At 33.6% G+C, this 25,604-nt stretch overlaps 1 protein-coding gene across 1 annotated transcript; it reads right to left on the bottom strand.

Moving 5' to 3' along the window:
• Positions 1 to 503: 503 nt before the first annotated feature.
• On the bottom strand, positions 504 to 25,016 carry LOC125663891 (leishmanolysin-like peptidase). The gene is made up of 17 exons (XM_048896317.2): positions 24,570 to 25,016; positions 23,445 to 23,576; positions 23,052 to 23,134; positions 21,673 to 21,784; positions 20,149 to 20,324; positions 19,907 to 20,012; positions 18,702 to 18,802; positions 18,460 to 18,577; positions 17,789 to 17,896; positions 14,799 to 14,875; positions 13,744 to 13,854; positions 10,741 to 10,873; positions 10,441 to 10,533; positions 10,280 to 10,349; positions 8,829 to 8,962; positions 6,766 to 6,921; positions 504 to 5,427 (listed from the first exon to the last, which is right to left on the bottom strand). The coding sequence occupies exons 1-17, from the start codon at positions 24,669 to 24,671 to the stop codon at positions 5,257 to 5,259; spliced, it is 1,983 nt and encodes a 660-aa protein (XP_048752274.1). The 5' UTR covers positions 24,672 to 25,016; the 3' UTR covers positions 504 to 5,256.
• Between the last annotated feature and the right edge of the window lie 588 nt (positions 25,017 to 25,604).

Here is a 25,604-nt window from a genome sequence, read left to right as displayed (position 1 = left end):
CATTATCCTTTCCACCTACCGTCACCATGTCATATATATGGGCTACCCATGGGATGAAGATGTTCCTTATCGATTTTGGGGTCAAAAGGTCAAAGGTCAAGCGCACTGGACATCGAAGTAGCAATATGGTTTCCGGGCTCTAAAGCGTTATCCTTTCCACCTACCGTCACCATATCATACATATGGACTACCCATGGGATGAAGATGTTCCCTATCGATTTTGGGGTCAAAAGGTCAAAGGTCAAGCGCACTGGACATCGAAGTAGCAATATGGTTCGGTTTGTCATGCCATTTGTTTTTTACACTCAGAAAAGAGGTAGTTTATACCTATTACCAACACCCTTTGGGAGATTGGGGTAAGGGGGGGGGGTATTCTTAGTGAGCATTGCTCACAGTACCTCTTGTTTTGTCTCTCTTGTCATTAAATTTTTTTTTTTATATAAACCACATGTATTGAGAGTGATGAAAGGTTGATTTCGGCAAATAATCAAAATGAACATTGCTGTGATACAGTAAATATTTTTTATTTTTGCAAAAAGCATAATTTAATAACAAATTGCCTTTCTTGGGTTAATATCAATATATTCGATGATACACATGCATTTGCGACAAATTTATTTCCATAATACATGTTTTAATGCTTTTATAAAAGTTCATGACAATTTCAGATTAATATTTACAACTCAAATTACATGTAATAAAATTTAACCAAACCTCTACCCCTATCTTTGTTGGATTTAGCGTAATCGCTTTAATAAGTTGGAAGAACAAACTTTTAAATAAAATACAAAACTGATTTTGTTGAAAGGGTCACCATGGAAAATGATTTCCCCCGATTGATATGTTATACCTGCAAATGTGAATAGAACTTTTGTTTTTGAAATGCAAATATTGAATACCACAATCATCAAAACTACGTGGTTTATTTATTCAATAAGAGACATATATAGTTTTTCCAACACTTTGGTTTTCATAAAAACCATTTAAGGAGTTTATATGTCAATTAGGCTGCTGAAAAACTCATAAACAATTATTTAGAAAGAATAACACTATGATTCTGTGCATCATTAAAGTATATTAAAACTTGTTAAGAAAGTATGAAAATTTGAAATTTATGCATTTCTTTGTGTATATAAAGTATCTTCATATATGGTTTTATTCGTATTTATGTTAGTACAATGTAAATATGCCGTACATACTGCTGAAAGACTTAATTATCTTATGAATCAGTGGAGAATTCCATCACTTTTTCCAGCACTTGACAAAGGACATCTACAGATGATTTGACAACATCAGTTCATTTGTTGCTAAATTAAAACTCGGATAGAAGTAAATTTTCAGCAATTATGTTTTAAAATACTGATCTGAGTGTAACAGAGGAGTTGACACTATTTCAATCATTGGACATGTAAAAACTCAAGTTTTTGTACTTTATAGAGCTCTATGAAATGTTGACCCTCAGTTATTAAAATCCACTATTATGGTTTCCATAGCAACCATGCATCATAATAACAAAATATCTTTGATTTCTGGGGTACTTTCTCCAATTTGTCAGTTTTATCCAAATCTGAGACCATGCTTGCCAAGTGCCTTCAAAAGTTTGGTCATTACAGAGTTTTGCTCATATATAACATGATAAATCAGCAGAAGCAGTACACATTATGTTAAATAATGCAGGTATTCTATAAAGATTTCATGTCTCACATTTAATCAAGCATGATTCCATAAATTATTCATAAGAAACTGGTTACTGCTTAAAGTAATTACATGTACTTGTTGTCACAACCTCAACATATTGCATAATACAGGTATATTTAGTACCTAGCCATTCACATAGGACATGATTTAAAATATTGATATCTACATACTTGTGTCAAAACTAATTCACTAAATGCTCAGGAAATTTGATGCTTTCTGACTGGTCCAAATCTTTCCTGGTGTGTACTTCAGAGTGAGTTCACCTTAATATTACATGTACCAATAACTTTGGAAGGTTTATTCAGGATTTTTCTCTTGACCAACCATAGATTTCCTGTCATTTTTATCGACCAATCTAATAGCATGTTTTAAAGCACATACAGTAAGTTAAACTCATTGTCCTTAACGGTTTTACCTAACATTACTAATTGTGGTCAAATCACTATCAACTACAATGTAAAAAATTAATACATTTCATTACTGTTACAGTTACTCAGTTTCGACTGTTGAATATTGTTATAATGTGTTATAATGCACATGATTTTATTTGTTGATTTTATTACTGTTACTGTAACAGTTTTGACTGTTGAAATATTGTTATAATGTACATGATTTTATTTGTTGAAGGAATAAGAAAAAATACATACACTATGAAAACTGTAGATTCTTTTTATCACATGTTAACCTCCTTCCCTCGGTTATTCAGGATATACGTTGCTGTATTGTTGGGAATTTTGCTTCCAGACATTTTGTAAACAAACTACGTAAAAATTGATGTGATATATATATATATATATATGTGTGTGTGTGTAAGAAAATAATTTTATAAGACATTCATACCCAAATAATATTACTAAACAATGGCACAGAAGAGATAAAATCACAGCAGTCCATACAACGTACCGCTACATTAACCTTCATGTTCAACATACAGGTACCCCAACATGTAAGTACATTGTACATAAAATATAATCACAACACAAAACACTTAAAAACAACAATAATGATAAAATTCAAAGCATTAACAAATCTTCCTCAGAAAATGTTCTGTATACTCAAATCAATTATGCAATCAGTTTCTGCTGCAGAAAAATCAGTGTGTAAAGAATTCAGCTTTCATAAAACTTCAACTCTATTAAACATAGTTGCACACTTTATACGTTCCTGATTCAAAATCCCGAGGGATTGAAAAAAATCAAAATATGACAACATTTTTGATAAATAGATATTTCCATGTATTATGCATGTAGGTAAAGGAGAAAGAACATATCAATGCCCTTCAAAAGATATGAGAGATTTTACTCAAAGAACTTTGCATCAATGTAAAAAATGTTGATTTTTGTATTTAAAAAAAACCAACCCACCAAAACACACCACTATTCTGCTCAAGGTTTCCACCAAATTTGTATAAAAAATCCTGCACTTAAATATATTATGTACATACACAGACAAGGAGGTGAATAATAAAACAACTAAACAATACACTGTACTTTTTGGATATGCATATCATTTGTATAAATGCACAGCCATTGCACACATTCAAAATGAGAGATGTTTATTGAAGTGCATCATATAAAAGTGTTGTCTACCAAGAGAAAACACAAACTCGGGACAGAGTATCACAGTGCGTGTGTGGATTAGTCACGCCTGGTGAATATCCCTCACAAACCACAGTGATAGGATTTTACACAGGATTTTTATTTCATTATATTTACACACTATATGCAGCTATGTCTCTGTAGTAATTTTTTGTAAAAAAAAAAATGTGGAGATTGATACAAATTTCAAAAGAGTAGAAAATATTGAGACAAGATAGGATTCAGACATTTGATCCTTGATTCGCGAGTCTCTTCTCAGACCTAAATTTTCTTTACTTAAGGTATTCCATGTATAATGAAAGGATAATGAACAATTTTGAAGGATTTAGATCAACATAAATGTTCATTGTTGAATAATGATGAAAGTGAAGCAGATGAAATTCACATGACTGGTAAATGATTAGAAGCTGACATTTTAGCACTTAAGACTTTTTGGAAGAGTTGTCTGCCCTTTGTAAAAAATAAGAAAAATCTTATTTTCTAAAAATGTGTGGTCAATGATTAATTTTATTTCATATTTTCATTAAGAGAAAGTGTATGTAACTTTCTACCAAGAGATTTGTATAAAAATATAATTTCTTTTTAAAATATTGTAATAAAACATGCTTTTCCCATATACTTCAATGTTAAATTCTAGGTGAAATAAATCAAGCAGTAAACAAAATTTTGAAAATTCCTACAGTGGATTATTTTATTTGATGAACCCTTCAAACTGATACCATGATTACAAAACTTCCACCATCCATTTATTAGATATGAAATATGGTTATTATACATTGAATACCTTAAGTCTGGTTCCATTCCTCTTTAAGTTTACTGATGAGAATAGCGGTAAATATCACTTGGGATTGTCCATAACTCAGATCATTATATAGCACACAATTAGACTAGATAGACACACATACAAAACTCATATTAATGAAAGTTTCCCTTCATCAGTATCTTCAGGCTGCTCCGACTGATCACACAGTCTTCATGTACCGAGAGCAACAGTTACATGTACTAATACTCACATATGATTATTATCATATGATATAATATGATTTCTAAAATATAACACATGTACATATTTATATATATATATTTGAGCTCACTCAAAACTTAGCTCAATTGACAGTGTAATTGTACATATAGTCACAAAGTTTTTGGCACAATCATGAAACAGAACAATCAATGCATAATCACAATATCATATAATATATTTACATTATGGTGGTGATTATATAAATATTGCATGTAGTTGAGGGTAAGATTGTAAATTTTCACCCCGAGAAAACCATTGTCTACCGAGGCGTAGCCGAGGTTGACAATGGTTTTTCGAGGGGTGAAAATTTCAATGTTACCCTCAACTACATGCAATATTTGTTTTATTATACTGAATGTTATGTAAACAGGAAAGCAGAAAAACTTACGTCTGTTGATATTTGATCAATCACTGTCATGCGACATTTCTTATATCGATGCGGGTATTCCCGTTTATTACAAACACTCAAATGATGTCGTCTAACAATCTACGGCGAACCGTACGCGCATAAATTGACGCATGTGATAATTTTTTATAATATCACCCGTTGTCAAGTACTGTTACCCGTTGCTAGATATTATCACCCTGGGGCGCGTGCTTTCTGTTCTTAGAGGGTAACAATATGTTTTTTCAAATGCTTCTCGACCGATCAGATTCGAGTATTTTGCATGAAAGTATAATAAAATAATTTAGCAGATATTTGACTGTATTGAAGGTGGGTTAATACAAATACCACTCGGTATGAGAACCTCTGCAGTGCTACAATATTATGCTGGATATGCCTCTCTTCGGTATGAGAACCTCTGCAGTGCTACAATATTATGCTGGATATGCCTCTCTTTTTAACAAATCTTCACATACACAGCTGTATATTACACAGTAATTGTACAGGCATCCATTCTGCTGCCGTGATCATTGAGACTGCACCGCCCTACATTACACTGTAAGGCGGAGACACAGCATTAAGAGAACAAGGACGGCAGTGATGACATAGATGTTTGATCGGCGTAAATATGTGATGGCACCACAAGGAATGTGCAGGTCTGGTGTGTTGTTATTGATGATGTCATAGGGCACGACTTCCTTTGGACACAGGACTCCTCTATCCTGAAATGAAGATGTATAGGAGGTGACAATGCATGCAGAAAAAATCAACATACCTGTATGTAGAGAAATTAATATATATAGAGAAATCAATACGTGTAGAGAAATCAATACGTGTAGAGAAATTAATACGTGTAGAGAAATTAATATATATAGAGAAATCAATATGTGTAGAGAAATTAATATATATAGAGAAATCAATATGTGTAGAGAAACCAATACGTGTAGAGAAATTAATACATATAGAGAAATCAATATGTGTAGAAAAATTAATATATATAGAGAAATCAATATGTGTAGAGAAATCAATACATGTAGAGAAATCAATATGTGTAGAGTAATCAATATGTGTAGAGAAATTAATACATATAGAGAAATCAATATGTGTAGAGAAATTAATACATGTAGAGAAATTAATACATGTAGAGAAATTAATACATGTAGAGAAATCAACACGTGTAGAGAAATTAATATATGTAGAGAAATCAATACGTGTAGAGAAATCAATGTGTGTAGAGAAATCAATGTGTAGAGAAATCACTACACATAGAGAAATCAATATGTAGAGAAATCAATACGTGTAGAGAAATCAATACGTAGAGAAATCAATGCGTGTAGAGAAATCAATATGTGTAGAGAAATCAATACGTGTAGAGAAATCAATATGTGTAGAGAAATCAATGTGTAGAGAAATCAATACGTGTAGAGAAATCAATGTGTAGAAAAATCAATGTGTAGAAAAATCAATACGTGTAGAGAAATCAATATGTGTAGAGAAATCAATATGTGAATAATATAAATAAAACAATTTCTCACATTATCACTAGTGTGAGATCGACTTTTCACATGTGAGACAGCCATGTGAGATTTTCTGTCTTATACTGCTGCGACATCATTGATTGTGACATCATATATTTTATGATTTACGTTAAATACGGTGTGTATTGTTTTCTTTAAATTCTAATTTGATATAACTTTCTGGTGGGCAACCTTGGGTTTTTAGTTTACACTTGTAGTGTTAACCATTTTCAGGTATGCTCTTTCTGCTTGTCTACTGGTAATTAGTTTTTGCATCGAAGTTCAAATAAGGATTTTGTTATTTCTTAATTTTCTCAAAGCTCCTGAATTTATGCACTAAACTGGGTTAAATGTGAGAAAAATAATTCCTCATTATTTACTCATGTGGGATAGGGAAATCCACCTCTGGAACAAGATTCGCTGTCTAGGACTCGGCAAAGCCTTGTCACAGACTGCGAATCTTGTCCCCTCGGTGAAATTTCCCCATCTCACACTCATAATAATGAAGTATTCTATTAATTTCACACTGAGGACAAAGCTTACATGACAGACGTCTGGGCAATGTGGACAAATAATGTATCCATCATGGAGGAAGGAAGTGGACACAAATCGAACGTGGATTCTTTGTCCTGTCTGTAGACACTGGTAACTCATACCCTGGACATACAGCACTAGACCAGCTGTTTGATGGCACTCAAACTGAAAAATTCAAACTCCACTTAATGATGTCAGATCCATTTACTCTAAGCCTTTTGAAAAAAAAAGCCATGAGTGAAAAAAAAACTACATGTATTCAGTGAAACTCTTCAATATCAGCCTGCTGTCAGATTGAAGAAAATGTCTAGATTAGAGGGGTTTACTAAAAATTGACAACTGACCATTATAGTATTTTTTTATTACTGCTGAATGCATGAAGTAGTCCTGAAAAATACTTAAATTAAATTTTTGAAATAAATTTCCATGTTGCCTTACCTTCAAATATAAACCCTAACACAGGAAACACACACAGTGCTTCATTCTGTAGAAGCCTTACCTACATTTCATAATCCTCATACATCAATCTAATTAAAATCAGATCTTCTCTAACCATTACACTGCCTTCTCCATTCTGTAGAAGCCTTACTTACATTACATAATCCTCATACATCTATCTAATTAAAATCAGATCTTCCCTAACCATTACACTGCCTTCTCCATTCTGTAGAAGCCTTACTTACATTACATAATCCTCATACATCTATCTAATTAAAATCAGATCTTCCCTAACCATTACACTGCCTTCTCCATTCTGTAGAAGCCTTACCTACATTTCATAATCCTCATACATCAATCTAATTAAAATCAGATCTTCTCTAACCATTACACTGCCTTCTCCATTCTGTAGAAGCCTTACTTACATTACATAATCCTCATACATCTATCTAATTAAAATCAGATCTTCCCTAACCATTACACTGCCTTCTTCATTCTGTAGAAGACTTACTTATATTTCATAATCCTCTTACATCAATCTAATTAAAATCAGGAAGCCTTACTTATATTTCATAATCCTCATATATCAATCCAATTAAAATCAGGAAGCCTTACTTATATTTCATAATCCTCATATATCAATCTAATTAAAATCAGATCCTCTCTAACCGTTACACTGCCTTCTCCAGTGTAATGGTTAGAGAAGATCTGATTTTAATTAGATTGCATCATACATCTAGTTGCTTTAATGCTCCTCAATAATTTACAGAATTCATATCATTTCTACTAACATAAGAGACCTAGCATACTCTCATGCCAAGAATTCATTGTTGAATGACATTTCCTTCAGATGAAACCGCAAAAACTGAGGTCCCGTGTCACAGCAAGTGTGACACAATAAAGATCCCTCCCTGCTCAAAAGTGGTAAGCACCGAGCATAGGCCTAAATTTTGCAGTCCTTCACCGGCAATGGTGATGTCTCCATATGAGTGAAAAATTCTCGAGAGGGATGTTAGACAATATACAATCAATCAATCAATTACCATCAACTGCTCCTGTAATGTATTTCTAAGGACACTCGCTACAAGCAAATGCCCATTGGGTTGATATCTATTTTTTGGCTTATTCTGGTTGTAATCAGTACAACTATCAAATTCCTAAAATATTAGAAACTTGTATATTTGCTATGATGTTTAAAAACTCTATACATGTACAAAGTTTTCCCACTGAATTGTACATAACTGATACACTGTGATGAAAAATTAAATTCCATGGGTGAAAATTTATTCATTTTACTTATATAAACTTAAATTTAGTATTCATTATCATCATTTTTGATGAAAAGTTTGTAGTAAATGGTCTTAAATTTCTGCACTGTCTTTGAAAATACTCCAGCGACTGAAATTTCATAGTGAGAACAAGGAACCATCAACACGACCTTGTTTTAACCACAATGTGACCAAAATCAAATCCTTAGATCTGCCCACAAAGTCCTATACTTAGTGAATGGATAAAAGTACATGATTATAATTACTAGACTGTTTTAACCATGACTCCTTGCATCTGATTAAGTTTATTTCAGGATTTGCTTTTCTCTTCAAGATTTGCTTTTTTTAAAAAGATAATTTTCACACCTGGTAGCAGCCACTCCCCGCATGTGTGGTGTGGATAAGCCTATTGCACTGCTGTAATGTCCACAGAGAAGATCCGTGATTGACACACAGAGAGTTGGCACCATAAGACTCCCCATAGAAGTTTAGAGAGGGCTCTACAAAAAAGTACAGGAGTCACTAGAAAAATCTCACAGAAATTTAAATATATTTGTGACTCTTGAAAACTTCAAACACAGATAAACTCCACTACTAAACAGGGTATAAACACTTCTTACTAATCATCTACGAATCATTAATTACTGAGATGTTCATTACAACTTACTGCAGACATTCTCGACTACTTAAAAGGGATGTTCCCTACTACTCACCGGAGATGTTCCTATTACTTACTGGGAATGTTCCCTACTACTCACTGGGAATGTTCCCTACTACTTACTGGGAATGTTCCCTACTACTTACTGGGAATGTTCCCTATTACTTACTGGAGATGTTCCCTACTACTTACTGGAAATGTTCCCTACTACTCACTGGGAATGTTCCCTACTACCACTGGGAATGTTCCCTACTACTTACTGGGAATGTTCCCTACTACTTACTGGGGAGGTTCCCTACTACTTACTGGGGATGTTCCCTACTACTTACTGGGAATGTTCCCTACTACTCACTGGGAATGTTCCCTACTACTTACTGGGGAGGTTCCCTACTACTTACTGGGGATGTTCCCTACTACTTACTGGGGATGTTCCCTAATACTCACTAGGGATGTTCTCTACTACTCACTGGAAATGTTCCCTACTATTTACTGGGAATGTTCCCTACTACTCACTGGGAATGTTCCCTACTATTTACTGGGGATGTTCTCTACAACTTACTGGGGATGTTCCCAACTACTTACTGGGTATGTTCCCTACCACTTAATAGAGACATTCCCTACTACTTACTGGGGATGTTCCCTACAACTTACTGGGAATGTTCCCTACTACTTACTGGAGAAGTTCCCTACTACTTAATAGAGATATTTCACAAAAGATGTTCCCTACTACTTACTGGGGATGTTCCCTACAACTTACTGGGAATTTTCCCTACTACTTAATAGAGATGTTCCCTACTACTTACTGGGAATGTTCCCTACTACTTACTGAGGATGTTTCCTACTACTCACTGGGAATGTTCCGTACTACTTAATAGAGATATTTCATACTATTTACTGGGGATATTTCATACTACTTACTGGGGACATTCCCTACTACTTCTTGGGTGGCAGTTTATTGAGACTTGATTGCACTTACTGGGGACGTTTCCTACTACTTACTGGGTGGCGGTTTATTGAGACTTGACTGTACTTACTGGGTGGCGGTTTATTGAGACTTGATTGTACTTACTGGGGACGTTTCCTACTTACTGGGTGGCAGTTTATTGAAACTTGGCTGTACTTACTGGGTGGCGGTTTATTGAGACTTAACTGTACTTACTGGGGACGTTCCCTGGCAGAAAACACCTGGAATCTCTGACATTAACATCATTTTCTCTCCAGATAAACTCCTAAAACAAATAAAACACAATTTATATTCTCCAGGTAGTTAACCTTCTTGAATTCATTAGTGTGATAGAAGATTACACTATTTGATGTTACCTGTAGATAAGGACAGTAATCTGCCAGCTCCACAGAGCCTCCCAGTCTTCTGAAGTCCCCCGACCATTGTACACCTGACCCAGAGGTAAAGTACTGTAAAACAAAACAGAAATGGGAGTCATTCCTCGCAATATACATTTACCAGGAGTCCATTTCTTTGTTGCATGAATAATAATCACAAATTGTTTTTGCAAAGACACTCAACAATCGGATGTTTACTGAATTGATATTGTGTAAAACTTTGAATGTACATGAAATTGTGCCTTCATAAAACCATGGACAATACATAGATTTATCAACCTGATATTCAGGGGGTATAGGTCCAGAGTATTCCACCAGATTACAAAACGCCACAGCTTTCCTGTTTCGTGTACAGTCTGTCCGCAACATTCCTTGTCTGAGCTGCTTACAGTACGGGTGCATGTCTGACGATCTGTTGTAATGATACACATTTTCTAAGACCAATATCTATGATTGGTGAAATTGAATACAGATTTTGTCTTATCATGAAATTCATAAAGCACTCTATTTTCTGTCCTCCAAATAAAGACTGACTTTTCCTTCTCAACTCGTGGAGAATTGAGATTTCTTTCTTGATGAGATATAGGTGTCTTCATTACTTACAGGTGTTGATGAGATATAGGTGTCTTCATTACTTACAGGTGTTGATGAGATATAGGTGTCTTCATTACTTACAGGTGTTAATGAGATATAGGTGTCTTCATTACTTACAGGTGTTGATGAGATATAGGTGTCTTCATTACTTACAAGTGTTAATGAGATATAGGTGTCTTCATTACTTACAGGTGTTAATGAGATATAGGTGTCTTCATTACTTACAGGTGTTGATGAGATATAGGTGTTTTCATTACTTACAGGTGTTAATGAGATATAGGTGTTTTCATTACTTACAGGTGTTGATGAGATATAGGTGTTTTCATTACTTACAGGTGTTAATGAGATATAGGTGTTTTCATTACTTACAGGTGTTAATGAGATTGTGTTTTCATTACTTACAAGTGTTAATGAGATTGTGTTTTCATTACTTACAAGTGTTAATGAGATATAGGTGTTTTCATTACTTACAGGTGTTGATGAGATATAAGTGTCTTCATTACTTACAGGTGTTAATGAGATATAGATGTCTTCATTACTTACAGGTGTTGATGAGATATAGGTGTCTTCATTACTTACAAGTGTTAATGAGATATAGGTGTCTTCATTACTTACAGGTGTTGATGAGATATAGGTGTTTTCATTACTTACAGGTGTTAATGAGATTAATAGAATCCTTCATTAGTACGAGTGTGGGGTAGGGAAATTCCACCGAGGGGACAAGATTCGCAGTCTAGGACGATTGTGTTTTCATTACTTACAGGTGTTAATGAGATATAGATGTTTTCATTACTTACAGGTGTTAATGAGATATAAGTGTTTTCATTACTTACATGTGTTGATGAGATATAGGTGTTTTCATTACTTACAAGTGTTAATGAGATATAGGTGTCTTCATTACTTACAGGTGTTGATGAGATATAGGTGTTTTCATTACTTACAGGTGTTAATGAGATATAGGTGTTTTCATTACTTACAGGTGTTGATGAGATTGTGTTTTCATTACTTACAAGTGTTAATGAGATATAGGTGTTTTCATTACTTACAGGTGTTGATGAGATATAGATGTCTTCATTACTTACAAGTGTTAATGAGATATAGGTGTCTTCATTACTTACAGGTGTTGATGAGATATAGGTGTCTTCATTACTTACAGGTGTTGATGAGATATAGGTGTCCTCATTACTTACAGGTGTTAATGAGATATAGGTGTCTTCATTACTTACAGATGTTGATGAGATATAGGTGTCTTCATTACTTACAGGTGTTGATGAGATATAGGTGTTTTCATTACTTACAGGTGTTAATGAGATATAGGTGTCTTCATTACTTACAGGTGTTGATGAGATATAGGTGTCCTCATTACTTACAGGTGTTGATGAGATATAGGTGTCTTCATTACTTACAGGTGTTAATGAGATATAGGTGTCTTCATTACTTACAGGTGTTGATGAGATATAGGTGTCCTCATTACTTACAGGTGTTAATGAGATATAGGTGTCTTCATTACTTACAGGTGATGAGATATAGGTGTTTTCATTACTTACAGGTGTTAATGAGATATAGGTGTCTTCATTACTTACAGGTGTTGATGAGATATAGGTGTTTTCATTACTTACAGGTGTTAATGAGATATAGGTGTCCTCATTACTTACAGGTGTTAATGAGATATAGGTGTCTTCATTACTTACAGGTGTTAATGAGATATAGGTGTTTTCATTACTTACAGGTGATGAGATATAGGTGTTTTCATTACTTACAGGTGTTAATGAGATATAGGTGTCTTCATTACTTACAGGTGTTGATGAGATATAGGTGTTTTCATTACTTACAGGTGTTAATGAGATATAGGTGTCCTCATTACTTACAGGTGTTAATGAGATATAGGTGTCTTCATTACTTACAGGTGTTAATGAGATATAGGTGTTTTCATTACTTACAGGTGTTGATGAGATTGTGTTTTCATTACTTACAAGTGTTAATGAGATATAGGTGTCTTCATTACTTACAGGTGTTGATGAGATATAGGTGTTTTCATTACTTACAGGTGTTAATGAGATATAGGTGTTTTCATTACTTACAGGTGATGAGATATAGGTGTCTTCATTACTTACAGGTGTTAATGAGATGCATGTGTTTTCATTACTTACAGGTGTTAATGAGATATAGGTGTTTTCATTACTTACAGGTGATGAGATATAGGTGTTTTCATTACTTACAGGTGTTAATGAGATATAGGTGTCTTCATTACTTACAGGTGTTAATGAGATATAGGTGTCTTCATTACTTACAGATGTTGATGAGATATAGGTGTTTTCATTACTTACAGGTGTTGATGAGATATAGGTGTCTTCATTACTTACAGGTGTTAATGAGATATAGGTGTTTTCATTACTTACAGGTGTTGATGAGATATAGGTGTCTTCATTACTTACAGGTGTTGATGAGATATAGGTGTTTTCATTACTTACAGGTGTTAATGAGATATAGGTGTTTTCATTACTTACAGGTGTTGATGAGATATAGGTGTCTTCATTACTTACAGGTGTTAATGAGATATAGGTGTCTTCATTACTTACAGGTGTTGATGAGATATAGGTGTCTTCATTACTTACAGGAATTAGTGAGATTTACCTGCATTTTATCACTTACAGTGTACATTGATTTTTATTTGTCTTCATTACTTACAGAGGTCTGTGGGAATCCATCCAATCTTTACAACTCTTCGTCACAAAATTGCAGCCTAAATTTTTACCCCACTCTAGATCTTCTGCCATATTGTAATTCACCTGGTACCACCTTCAAAAAAAACATCAAATGGAGATTACAAAATTATTCAGTAAAACATTTATTATATAATTAGTTACATAAGTATTATTGGCATTTCAATAATACATTGGCATTCAGACAATTAATTAAATACTGAGTGCAGTTATTGCATATTATATAAATAGTGCATGCATTTGAGGGCAAAAATGAAAATTTTCACCCAGAAAAAAACCCATTGTCAACTGAGGCACAGCCAGAAATGAAAATAGTTTTCTTTGGGTGAAAATTTTCAATGTCACCCTCAACTACATGTAAATGCACTATTCATTTTATTATACTGAATGTAATTGATTTATTAGATGTATACCATAAAACAAAACAGCAGTTAGATGAGGAAATTAACAAGATGGGAAAACTTTCGATTGTGATGTCATAATAAAATGACGTAAAAACATAACATCAGGTGTAAACATTTCGTAACGTATCATAACAAAAATACAAAACTCAACAAAAAAAGGATGTAAACATCAAACAAAATCCGAAATTGCATTAGAATGGGAATACCTTATTCACGACCATTTATGTTGTTTTGATGGTCATAAACATTCATTTTACCATCTGATATCACTGTGCAATCTACAGTGAACCATACATGCACAATCTGTGAACATGTGGTAATTTTTATAATATCACCCACTATCAAGTAATGTTTCCTGTTGCTAAATACTATCACACTGCAGGGTGTAGCCTTTACTCCCACTGGGAAACATTATGTGTTTTTTCAACCATTTCTTGGCCAATCAGATTTGAGTATTTTATATAAAAGTATGAAAACATACAAAATCTCACATTGCTGTCACATTTTAATAAATCATAATGTTTACACAATGATAAAACCTCTTAGATTGATTTTCTATAACTTTCCAGCAGGGCATGGTGTTTCCACGTCCTACTGAGTTACAAACAGTCCCTACCCAGTGTCCTCCATTAGAGCCAGTGTTACCCTGGAAATGACAGGATTCTGTGTGTATGTACCAGTCATCACCTCATTCTGTCAAATCAAAAAAAAAATTCATCAGAGATCATCAAAGTCAAAAACTTCATCAGAGATCATCAAAGTCAAAAACTTCATCAAAGTCAAAAACTCCATCAGAGATCATCAAAGTCAAAAACTTCATCAGAGATTATCAAAGTTAAAAACTTCATCAGAGATTATCAAAGTCAAAAACTTCATCAGAGATCATCTAAGTCAAAAACTTCATCAGAGATCATCAAAGTCAAAAACTTCATCAAAGTCAAAAACTTCATCAAAGTCAAAAACTCCATCAGAGATCATCAAAGTCAAAAACTTCATCAGAGATTATCAAAGTTAAAAACTTCATCAGAGATTATCAAAGTCAAAAACTTCATCAGAGATCATCCAAGTCAAAAACTTCATCAGAGATCATCAAAGTCAAAACTTCATCAAAGTCAAAAACTCCATCAGAGATCATCAAAGTCAAAAACTTCATCAGAGATTATCAAAGTTAAAAACTTCATCAGAGATTATCAAAGGCAAAAAAATCACCGGGGATCAAAGACATTTATAAACATTTTTTCAAAGATTTCACTCTTTTTCAAAAGACACACCATTCAATTTCATGCACTTCTCATGTCGTTTTAACCACTTGTGGAATGTATCTCTTTAACATGACTTGTCAGTGTTTTGATTACATTTTTGTTGTGCAGATCAAAGAATTGCTGATCATGCAGAGCAGATTTCACACAGAGAAGGAAAGGGGAAGGGGGGGGGGATAAAGCAAAATTCATAGGTGCAAGATTTGGTCTATATGGAGAATGTTGCAGGACTTCAAACCCCAGAAAATATATCCATCCTTTCATCCTCATAATGGCAATGCTATTTATACAACACGGTTTTAGAGACATTTAGTCCATCTCCAGCAGCATCCAAAAACATTTTTTTTGTTTTCATCACTGATTCCTTGACCCATACACAAAATTTTATAATAGTGCGGGGCTCAAAGATGTCACACAATGTTGCTGTTTTTAACTTTTTAAAACATATTTACATTCACTCTTTAATCCTGTGATAAAATGCATAAGAGAGTTTTGAAGTTATATTTGCTTATAAATGCAAGGATCAAATCGATATAAATCTGTTAGGTGTATGAACACTGTCGAGCATGTCGTCTGCATCTAGCATCTCGGTTCACAAGAACCGTTGATTTTGTAATAATAATAGTAGGGTCTATACCATACCATTTACTAATAAAATTATCATTACCCCTTATTTGGGGATGGTATGGTATAGACCCTTACTATTATTATTACAGACAAAATTACCAATTTCTGTGCTCAGCTGCACATGTGCAGAATGAAAACAAAGCTTTGTTGTCCATTCCCATCTCAGACAACACAAGTGCACCTCATTCGATGCCAGATAAGTTGATCTTACCTCTTATGTAGTTAATATCACCAAACAAACACAAGAAATTAATCCAAGTGTGGGATTTCTCAACAATTCTTCTCTCAGTAATTGTACTTTCAATTTCTCGAAGTGACAACATGGCTGACTAGCGCCTATAGTGACTATACCTACCCTGTTTACAATTAGATAGATCTGAAAAATTATGAACTGCATGTTGAAACCCAGTTCAGATTGTACAACTTTGTTAATAGTTGATGTTTATGATATTTAACTGAAAATCAATTAAGAATGGGATTATTATATTTCTTCTTTTTTCTTTTATGTTATGACATCACTTTTGCCTTCCATGTCTGTTCCATTAATCGCTACTTACCAAAAGAATAAGGGGGAAGATTTAAGATATAAATGAATTCAATTTGTATGCACAAACCGTTGCAGTTATGAGACAACATCTTTCAAAAAGTAATTCATTGTTTAAATGTTTATCATCCCTAAGTGGTAAAGTTCCTAATATAATTGAAACTTTCAAAAAATGTTTAACTTTTGTTGTGATGTGATATAAATATCGTAAGTTTTCATGCGCTAAAAATACAATAAATGAAATACGTAAAATACCTTATTATGAGAATGTGCAAAAAAAAAAAACCCCAACAAATAACACCATGCTCTGTAAAAATCATCTTCAAATATTTAGTTAGCTGTATTATTCTTAAAATTTGTCAGAAAACATAAGATATTTACATATTTATTGGAATCTATCCATACAAAATTTTATTGGCTTCATAATGCTATCTAACAGAACTTTTCTGCAAACTTTTAGAACAGTTCTTGTTTTGTTTCATCAGTATCAAATCTTAACCTTTTAACCTAATTTATATGTATCACTCATATTTCAAAATCCTAAATTCTCAGGGGGAAGGGGAGGTGTTTGTCTTTTGCTTTCATGATATGTAAATACCAACGAATCTTAATCCTTCATGAACAAGAGAAAATGAACTACAAGGGAATAAACAGAACAACATTCTAACTATGGAATCAAGTCCCCTATAACCTGTTCATTTTTCTCCATCCATAAAAAATTTGACTCCAGATAAATGATTCTACAGTGCATGAATATTCATGACTGCTTAGAAGTGTTCTATTGAGCTATTATTAACAAGTTCATTACATATACTGATTGTAAATTCTCTATCTATTGAACTTCACCACATTTATGTCTGTGTTCCGTTATCATAAACGTGGCTGTAACATAAAGGTGAAAATACACACTGGTTTCTATACTAGTCAATGGCTGTAACATAAAGGTGAAAATTCACACTGGTTTCCATCCAGTCAGCTATCAGATACTGACACAATTAGTATTAGAAAGAAAACAATAAGCCACTTACATGTACCTCAAACAGGCGTTTTTCCCAGTGTGTGACTGAGGTCCCATAAATCCCTTCTCTTACATACATATTCTTACCTCAAACAGGCATTTTTCCCAGTGTGTGACTGAGGTCCCATAAACCCCTCCTCAAACATACATATTCTTACCTCAAACAGGCGTTTTTCCCAGTGTGTGACTGAGGTCCCATAAATCCCTTGGTTCTCTACCTCAGCTCCTTCTAAACTGGGGCAATTAAAATGGCGGCGGACTTCTCTCTATATCAAAACATGGAATCATCACAATTCCAGAATAAAACATATCTAGCTAGCTTGTGTCCTTTATGAGGAACCCTACATTACTCAGATGCCATCCATATCAATTCCCAGTCAGAATTCTTATGTCATGAAAATAGATCTTTTAAACGGAAAATAAAAAAATTCTGCAAGGTGATTTCTTATTAACTTCAACCAATACATGGACTACATTTGGGTGCTCCAAAGTAACTATCCCCCCCCCCCCACCTGAAGTGTTGTATGTTTGGGAGAGAGGTGCTAAGTAACTACATGTATAATACCCCCCCCCCCTCCCCAAAGTGCTATATATATTCTTGTGGAGGAATCTTAAGTAACTGATGTAAAATAATTAGGTTTCTGTGGGTCCCAAAATTTTTAACCAAAATGAAATACACAATTTATATAATGTTTCAATGAACAGAAATTATATCGATGAAACTGCACCCTAACAAAAGTGTAAAATATTGACAATCCACGACATTGGCCCCCATAAATTTAACTGATTCTAAAGTACATCATATCCCCTGAGTTTATCAGTCTGTTACCTGCACTGCTGGGGTGACTATCAGACGGACATTTCTGTTTATGCCTCCCCCAGCGGTTTTCCATCCATATCGTATGACCTCCTTCATCACGCGATCACTCCAGATGTAGAATTTGAATCTGAAATCACAAAACACCTTACAAATGTACATACAGACACTGCTTATATCTGAAAAATCTTTTATTTTGTAATTTTTTTTTAAAATATAGAATATGGAAAGGTGTATAATCTATAATCACATACAAGGGGTGAGTGTGTTTTGGCTTGTTGCTGGAGGGATCTCTTGATGTTAGGGGGTTTCCATACTGGTCTCTGTAGAAAGCATACAGCCCTGCAGAAAATCCCTAAAAACAACATTTAGTATACAGGAACATGCAAAAGAGCTATAAACATACAATCTAGCATAGAGTTAAAAGTAAACTCAAAACAGCTGCCAAGCTTTGCAGATCTACAACTTATTAAAATTATGTAATGGGGTTTTTCTTAAGAATTCATTCCATTCTTGCTCTTGAAACAAACCTTAAAATTCAATACTTAATCATTTGTAAGTCAATACTAAGATCACTTGTCTCTTCTGTATCTGAGATACAGAAAACTTTTAAACAACTGTTTTATCAAAATTGTCTTTTCTTTAAAATAAAAGTGACTGTTCATCTGATAATTTTTACTTTTGAATATCAGTTGTTTATGCATTTTCTAAATCTGATATTCACTGTGGATTTTACTCTACTAGAGTATGTGTTGTCTAAATATGTCAAGGATTTTTACTCTATTAAGGATGTGTTGTCTAAATATGTCCAGGATTTTTACTCTACTAGAGTATGTATTGTCTAAATATGTCAAGGATATTTTCTCTACCAAAGTATGCATTGTCTAAATATGTCAAGGATTTTACTCTACTAGAGTATGTATTGTCTAAATATGTCAAGGATTTTTACTCTACCAAAGTATGTGTTGTCTAAATATGTCAAGGATATTTTCTCTACCAAAGTATGCATTGTCTAAATATATCAAGGATTTTTACTCTACTTGAGTATGTGTTGTTTAAATACCTTAATGATTTTTATTCTACCAAAGTATGTGTTGTCTAAATATGTTAAGGAATTTTACTCTACTAGAGTATGCATTGTCTAAATATGTCAAGGATTTTTACTCTACTAGAGTATGCATTGTCTAAATATGTCAAGGATTTTTACTCTACTAGAGTATGCATTGTCTAAATATGTCAAGGATTTTTACTCTACTAGAGTATGCATTGTCTAAATATGTCAAGGATTTTTACTCTACTAGAGTATGCATTGTCTAAATATGTCAAGGATTTTTACTCTACTAGAGTATGTGTTGTCTAAATACCACCAAAGTATGTGTTGTCTGAATATGGCAATGATTTTTACTCCACTAGAGTATTTATTGTCTAAATATGACCGAGATTGAGGATTTTACTATACCAGAGCATGCAGGATTTCATGCTTCATTGTGGACAGTAGCTGAGTTCTGTCATGTGTGCGAGTTGACACAGAATCAGGACAAATACTGATGTAACCAGCTACAGGTCTGTAATACAGAGAGAAATCCATTAAACCACCTGTCACACTTTGGTGGCTTCCAAACTGTACGGCCTACCTACGGTGTGACATTTATTTATTAACATCTTCAGAGAAAAGCTTAACACGAAACACAGAAACCTTACCTATCTAACATGATTTCCTGTTGGCAGTGAGCTGCGTAAGCAATCGTTTTGGCTTGTTGGCATTTAGCAGAAGGCAGTGCAGCCACGTACAGAATAAAATCTGCTTTTGTGACACCAGTGCCGGCTTGGCCCGAGCTTTTTAGTTTGCCACTTCTCTGATCATGATAGTAACATCGCTACAAATAATAAGTCTATCATTATAAGAATTTATTTTATGTACATAATTATATAAATTTTAGTTAGATAATACTCTCACACTGTGCGAAAATTCAACCGAGTATATCTAAAACTCGTAGTCTATAAAAGTTACCATATTCCACCTAATTAGCACACACTGGGCAATTAAAGCATTGCTATTAGTGGGTTTTTATTGACAGATGAATAAGTAAACTATAAAGGAACAAGAGGAATAGATGAGATGCATTCTGAGAGTAAGATAACTGTGTTAAAACTACTCTATGTGTATTTATTTTAGTGCATTCAAAATTTAATACAATCACAAATATTGAACTAGGGGCCTATTTCGCACAACCCTAAATTAGCACTATCAATGTTCTGGTATATTGAGAGTGTGGGTTTGGAAATTTATTTCTTAACATCCATATGAAGTCAGCATACTTTTGTTTCTGCCAAAGATGCCAAAATATGAATACCGCTAAACACAAATATAAATCTATAGATAAACAAACTTGATCAATACAGTTTACAACAGACAAAATTCCACCAAGATATGATGATAATAATTTCGAGATATGTTTGAGTTATTTCCCTTTGAAGAACTCTCGTACATAGTAAGGCGCGAAACAACTTGTTTTCATGCGGGAGTGGGACAAATATTCATCACTGCATAAGTAAATTTACTTAGTATTTTTCTCATATGCTGTTAAAGGGGCATTACCTGTCAACTAGAATGTAAAAACTTTTTTAATTTTGAACCGTGATTAAGATGTTGGAATATGTTAAAGAATGAAGAAAAATAAAACAGCATGAAAAAAGTTACCTCCAAACAAATTTTACGAAAAGTATGTAAATTTCTCCACAATGAATACCGTATAAGCAGAATTTTTAGTGAGGACTTAATTTTGGCATTATTAGCGAGAGTGATGAGGTCTCTAAAGTTGAATATCATTAACAATTTAATCCGTATTGTACTTACATGTAGTAGTTATCTTTCTTGGAATTTGAAAGTGACTAAAATTATCTCTCGCTAAATGATTTTTATGGAAAAATCCCTAAATTTGTGTTTTGCTAGAATTTCCACTTAATAAACGGTACTTCTACAATAATGTTTGGTTCACTGTTTCTATATAAACAAAAGAAATTCTAATATCATAATTATTACAACAAACATTGCAAAATGTCTAAATTTTGATATATCAGTGGTGATTTTTATGTAATGTGAAGCTGTTTTAGCCATTTCAGTAACAATCAGCAAATATGTGTATCAAATGAATGGAAGAGTACATTAATTTTGCACAGAAAGGGTACACTTATAGCATTCTACCAATAAAAGTAAATACATACCTCTAAATGTTGCTCTGGAATTAGAAAATCTCCACACTTTGTTTTTGGAGAACAGTAGCCCACACAGTAGCGATCTCCTCGTTCATAAACAACCATGTTATTGACACACTGCCTACAACAATTCATAAACAACCATGTTATTAACACACTGCCTACAACAATTCATAAACAACCATGTTATTAACACACTGCCTACAACAATTCATAAACAACCATGTTATTAACACACTGCCTACAACAATTCATAAACAACCATGTTATTAACACACTGCCTACAACAATTCATAAACAACCATGTTATATCTACAGAAGTCTTGCCTGTAAATGTCCAAGTAATTCATAAGTGACCATAACATATCATATAATTTGAAAATATGTCCTAAGAAATGTTTTGTGACTGATATGCTACCAAAATAAGTTGAGAAAACATTATTTTTAAAAAAAGTTTGAGGTGGTAGTCTCCAAGGCTCTTGATTCTCTAAAGATATGGCCAAGAGAAGGCCCATTCCCGAAGTTAAAAAGACAACATTTACCCCAAAACTGAAATGTCATTTACCCATTTACAATATCCTTTTAATCTGCTTTTCTTTAATAAAGCTTTATTTTATGAATATTTGCTTCTAATGCTTTTAAATAATGACTTACATGAATATGAATTTCCAATATTGAAAAACAAGAAATGTTATAGAAACATATAGGTATGCCCCATGTATAGCAATATTAAAAAGGATCAACTCTAACTTTAGAGTGTTTGTAATGATCACTGCATATACCATTCATCAATATCAAAAGATAATTTATACCATCTTTCTGAGAGTTAGCTTTATGGTGTCATCACAAATGTGTTGCTAAATTAGTTGTACCACCAAAGCTTGAGACCTCTGTTCCACAAACTTTACAGTTTGGTTTTTCCAAGCTATTTTTTGAAAATTGAGACCACCACAGCACACTTTCTACATGTTTGTGTTGGTATGCAGTCATGGAGCAAATGACATTTTGATCGAATATTTTCAATTAATTTGTTAACTTGTTCATGAAATCTCGCTGTAATATATGTTAATAACAACTCTCAATATATTAAACGATAAGGAGCTTGCTGTATTGGTTATCATATTGCTCAAAAATATCGATTTATATCAATATATTGATCCAGCCCTAGACACAGTCCAAAATTACTGAGTGAGATCCCCGAGTTTAAAATTCTGGAACAGAATGCTAAACAAATTTTCCACTGTAATTTGCAGACTTTTGTACATACATAACATCGGCTCTCCAGCCATCTTCCACACAAATTTATTGAGTGGCAAGCAGTAGTTCAACAACAACCCACCGCTTTATTTGCAATGATTTGGACAGACCCTGAGGTTTGTACATTGTACCTATTGAGGCGGATGGTGCTCGCTGAGGAACGCTTGATCTTTAATGTGTTCTCCCAATACTGAGCAGCTTCCTGGACAAGTGTCTACAAAATATTTATAAATATGAATGCTCAGCTCTTATCATAAGGTACATATAGTTTTACATTTCTGCATAAACATCCATACAAGTCTCTTCCTAACTCACACAAGGATTAACATAGCTTTACATCTATAGCTAAATCAATTTGTAATAATTCACAAGAGTTTTACAACTTTTTAAAGTAGTATATTGTCAACTGCCAAGTCCAAATTTGTCAAGTATACAATATGTTTACACTGATAAAAGACTGATAGGAATATGGAAGATTTTTATAGCTGCTGTAATTTGTGAAAACAAGTATAAAATAAATTTACATTGATCAAAGACTGATGGGAATATGGAAGATTTTTAATGCTGTCGTCAATAATGATTTTAATCCTCAGTTGCTCGTGTATACTTCTTTTCGTCAAATTCAAGTGGCTGTCCATCTTCACATCATATATGACCTAAAGTATATGTAAGCAAAGTAAAATTAGAAATTAAGTTCCCAAATCTAAACATTACTAGAAGCAACAGAACTTTTTACAGACTTACAAAATCGTACAAAGCATATTTGCAACAAACACATTTATAGCATTTGAATGTTTAATTTGCATACACAGTCTTACAGACCTGTTTACCCCTTCTGACTGACGTCAGTATTCTAGAACCAAGTTGTCAGTATTTTGAACACTTTATCAGTATAAAAATTGAATATAACAAAAAGTGCTATTCGGGTTGTTAAACCCTTTTATATAGGAAAAACTCTTTGTTATCAATAAATCAATATCGATGGTGCGCTTTAAACAATAATAATTTCGATTAACTAAACTAGTTTCCTATTCATCTCACTTCTTGGTTTCGGTTCTCGGTGTAGGATCAATCAACGGGGAACCAGTTTAATTGAATTGACAAGCTTCTTTATCATACCGATTGACAAATTTCGGGAACTGATTTTATTTTTGCAGATTTGTGGAAAATCGTACATTTTCAACGTGAATCCGTAGAGCATATTTTGACCAAAAAATTGTGGAAAACACGGACGATCCGTACAAGTAAATAGCTCCATGCATATGACTTTAATATAGTATTGTTTGTTTTCAGGAAGAAACATTCCAACTTTTGACATTTACTTTAAAATTATATCAAATATTAACTGCTGACATTTCTTGATGTTTGATGGTGAACATTTAATTAGATTTAAAAATGTATGACTTTGTTAGAGGTTTTTAAAAACTTGAAAAGGATTTTATATGGAGAATTTCTTTTCTTGTAAACTTCAATGCAACACATGTCAGTTATTACATGAATAGACTACCATATATGTCCATGTGGATGCTGAAAACTATTTTAAATATTAGAAATATATAACACTGAATCCAAATTGGAAATAAGAGAAGTTAAAGACATAATTCAAACAAAATAAACAAATTATGAGAGCACACTCATTGTTGTCTCACCTCCTCTGGCGTGGGCGGGCGATGAACACAGTCATGGCCACCTTCCACCAAATTCCGAGTGATTGTTGTAATCAGGTGCAATGTAAACAACACAAGTTTCATCGTTCTTAACCGTTGACTATACTGCAGAGTTTAGCAGCCTCGTTTCAATTGAAATTTCACATGAATTCATCATCATCAAAGACAGTGGAATGAGTGTCAGGTCAACATCAATCACCGACAACCGACCGTCATCTCATCCTCCCAAAGTTGGCAATTTTACAAACCGCCTGCGGTCTTGAGAAGTACATGTTTCATGCAACTGAGGTGCGCGGTTTCCAAACAAGATATATCTAAAGAAAAAAGCCACGAATTATGAAGTACTCCTGCCATAATTATTCTATCTTACAAGTAAATAACATTGTATCATATTTCTGATTTCAGAGTTAAATTGAAAGTAGAATATCAAGAATATCGAGCCCGATTCAGAAAAGCGGTAAATGTAGTACGACTGAAACCCGAAAGCATTCCCCCCCCCCCCCCCCTATATTTCTTTCTTAATGCTGCATATAATAACACATAATTTGCAGCGGTTACTGTTTGTAACGAACATATAAACCTTTTCTAAGAATTCTTCTACAAACGTACCGAACCAGAGTAAAAAAAAAAATTAATAAAAAATTCCAAAGTTATCCAGACATGAAAGCATCTTGAAACACAAATTAGAATTTTGATCCGCCTATTCAGTGAACGCGGGAAATACAACGCTGCAGAAACGTATATTCTATATATTTATATCCCTATGTATATTACCTCTGACCTAATCCTTAATAAACTGGAGCTCAAGCGTGCACAACCTTGTCCACCTACCTGTCCAGCAGTCGACCTTCTACCCTGAATCTGTCTAGATTTATCACGCACCTTGTTATTTGATTGTTGCTTCTTGCATGTCCTTTGAATGCATTTCATGTTTAAGGTATTAAGGAAATTTTGAAGGCCCTGTCAGACCTGTTCAATGCCAAAAAATATGAAGTTGACACCAGAAGAGGTAGCCAA

The sequence above is a fragment of the Ostrea edulis genome, chromosome 1 (assembly GCF_947568905.1).
Source record: "Ostrea edulis chromosome 1, xbOstEdul1.1, whole genome shotgun sequence".
Taxonomy (NCBI): Eukaryota; Metazoa; Mollusca; class Bivalvia; order Ostreida; family Ostreidae; genus Ostrea; species Ostrea edulis.
The sequence above is the reverse complement of the archived record's forward strand: the minus strand, read 5'-3'. Positions and strand labels throughout refer to the sequence as shown.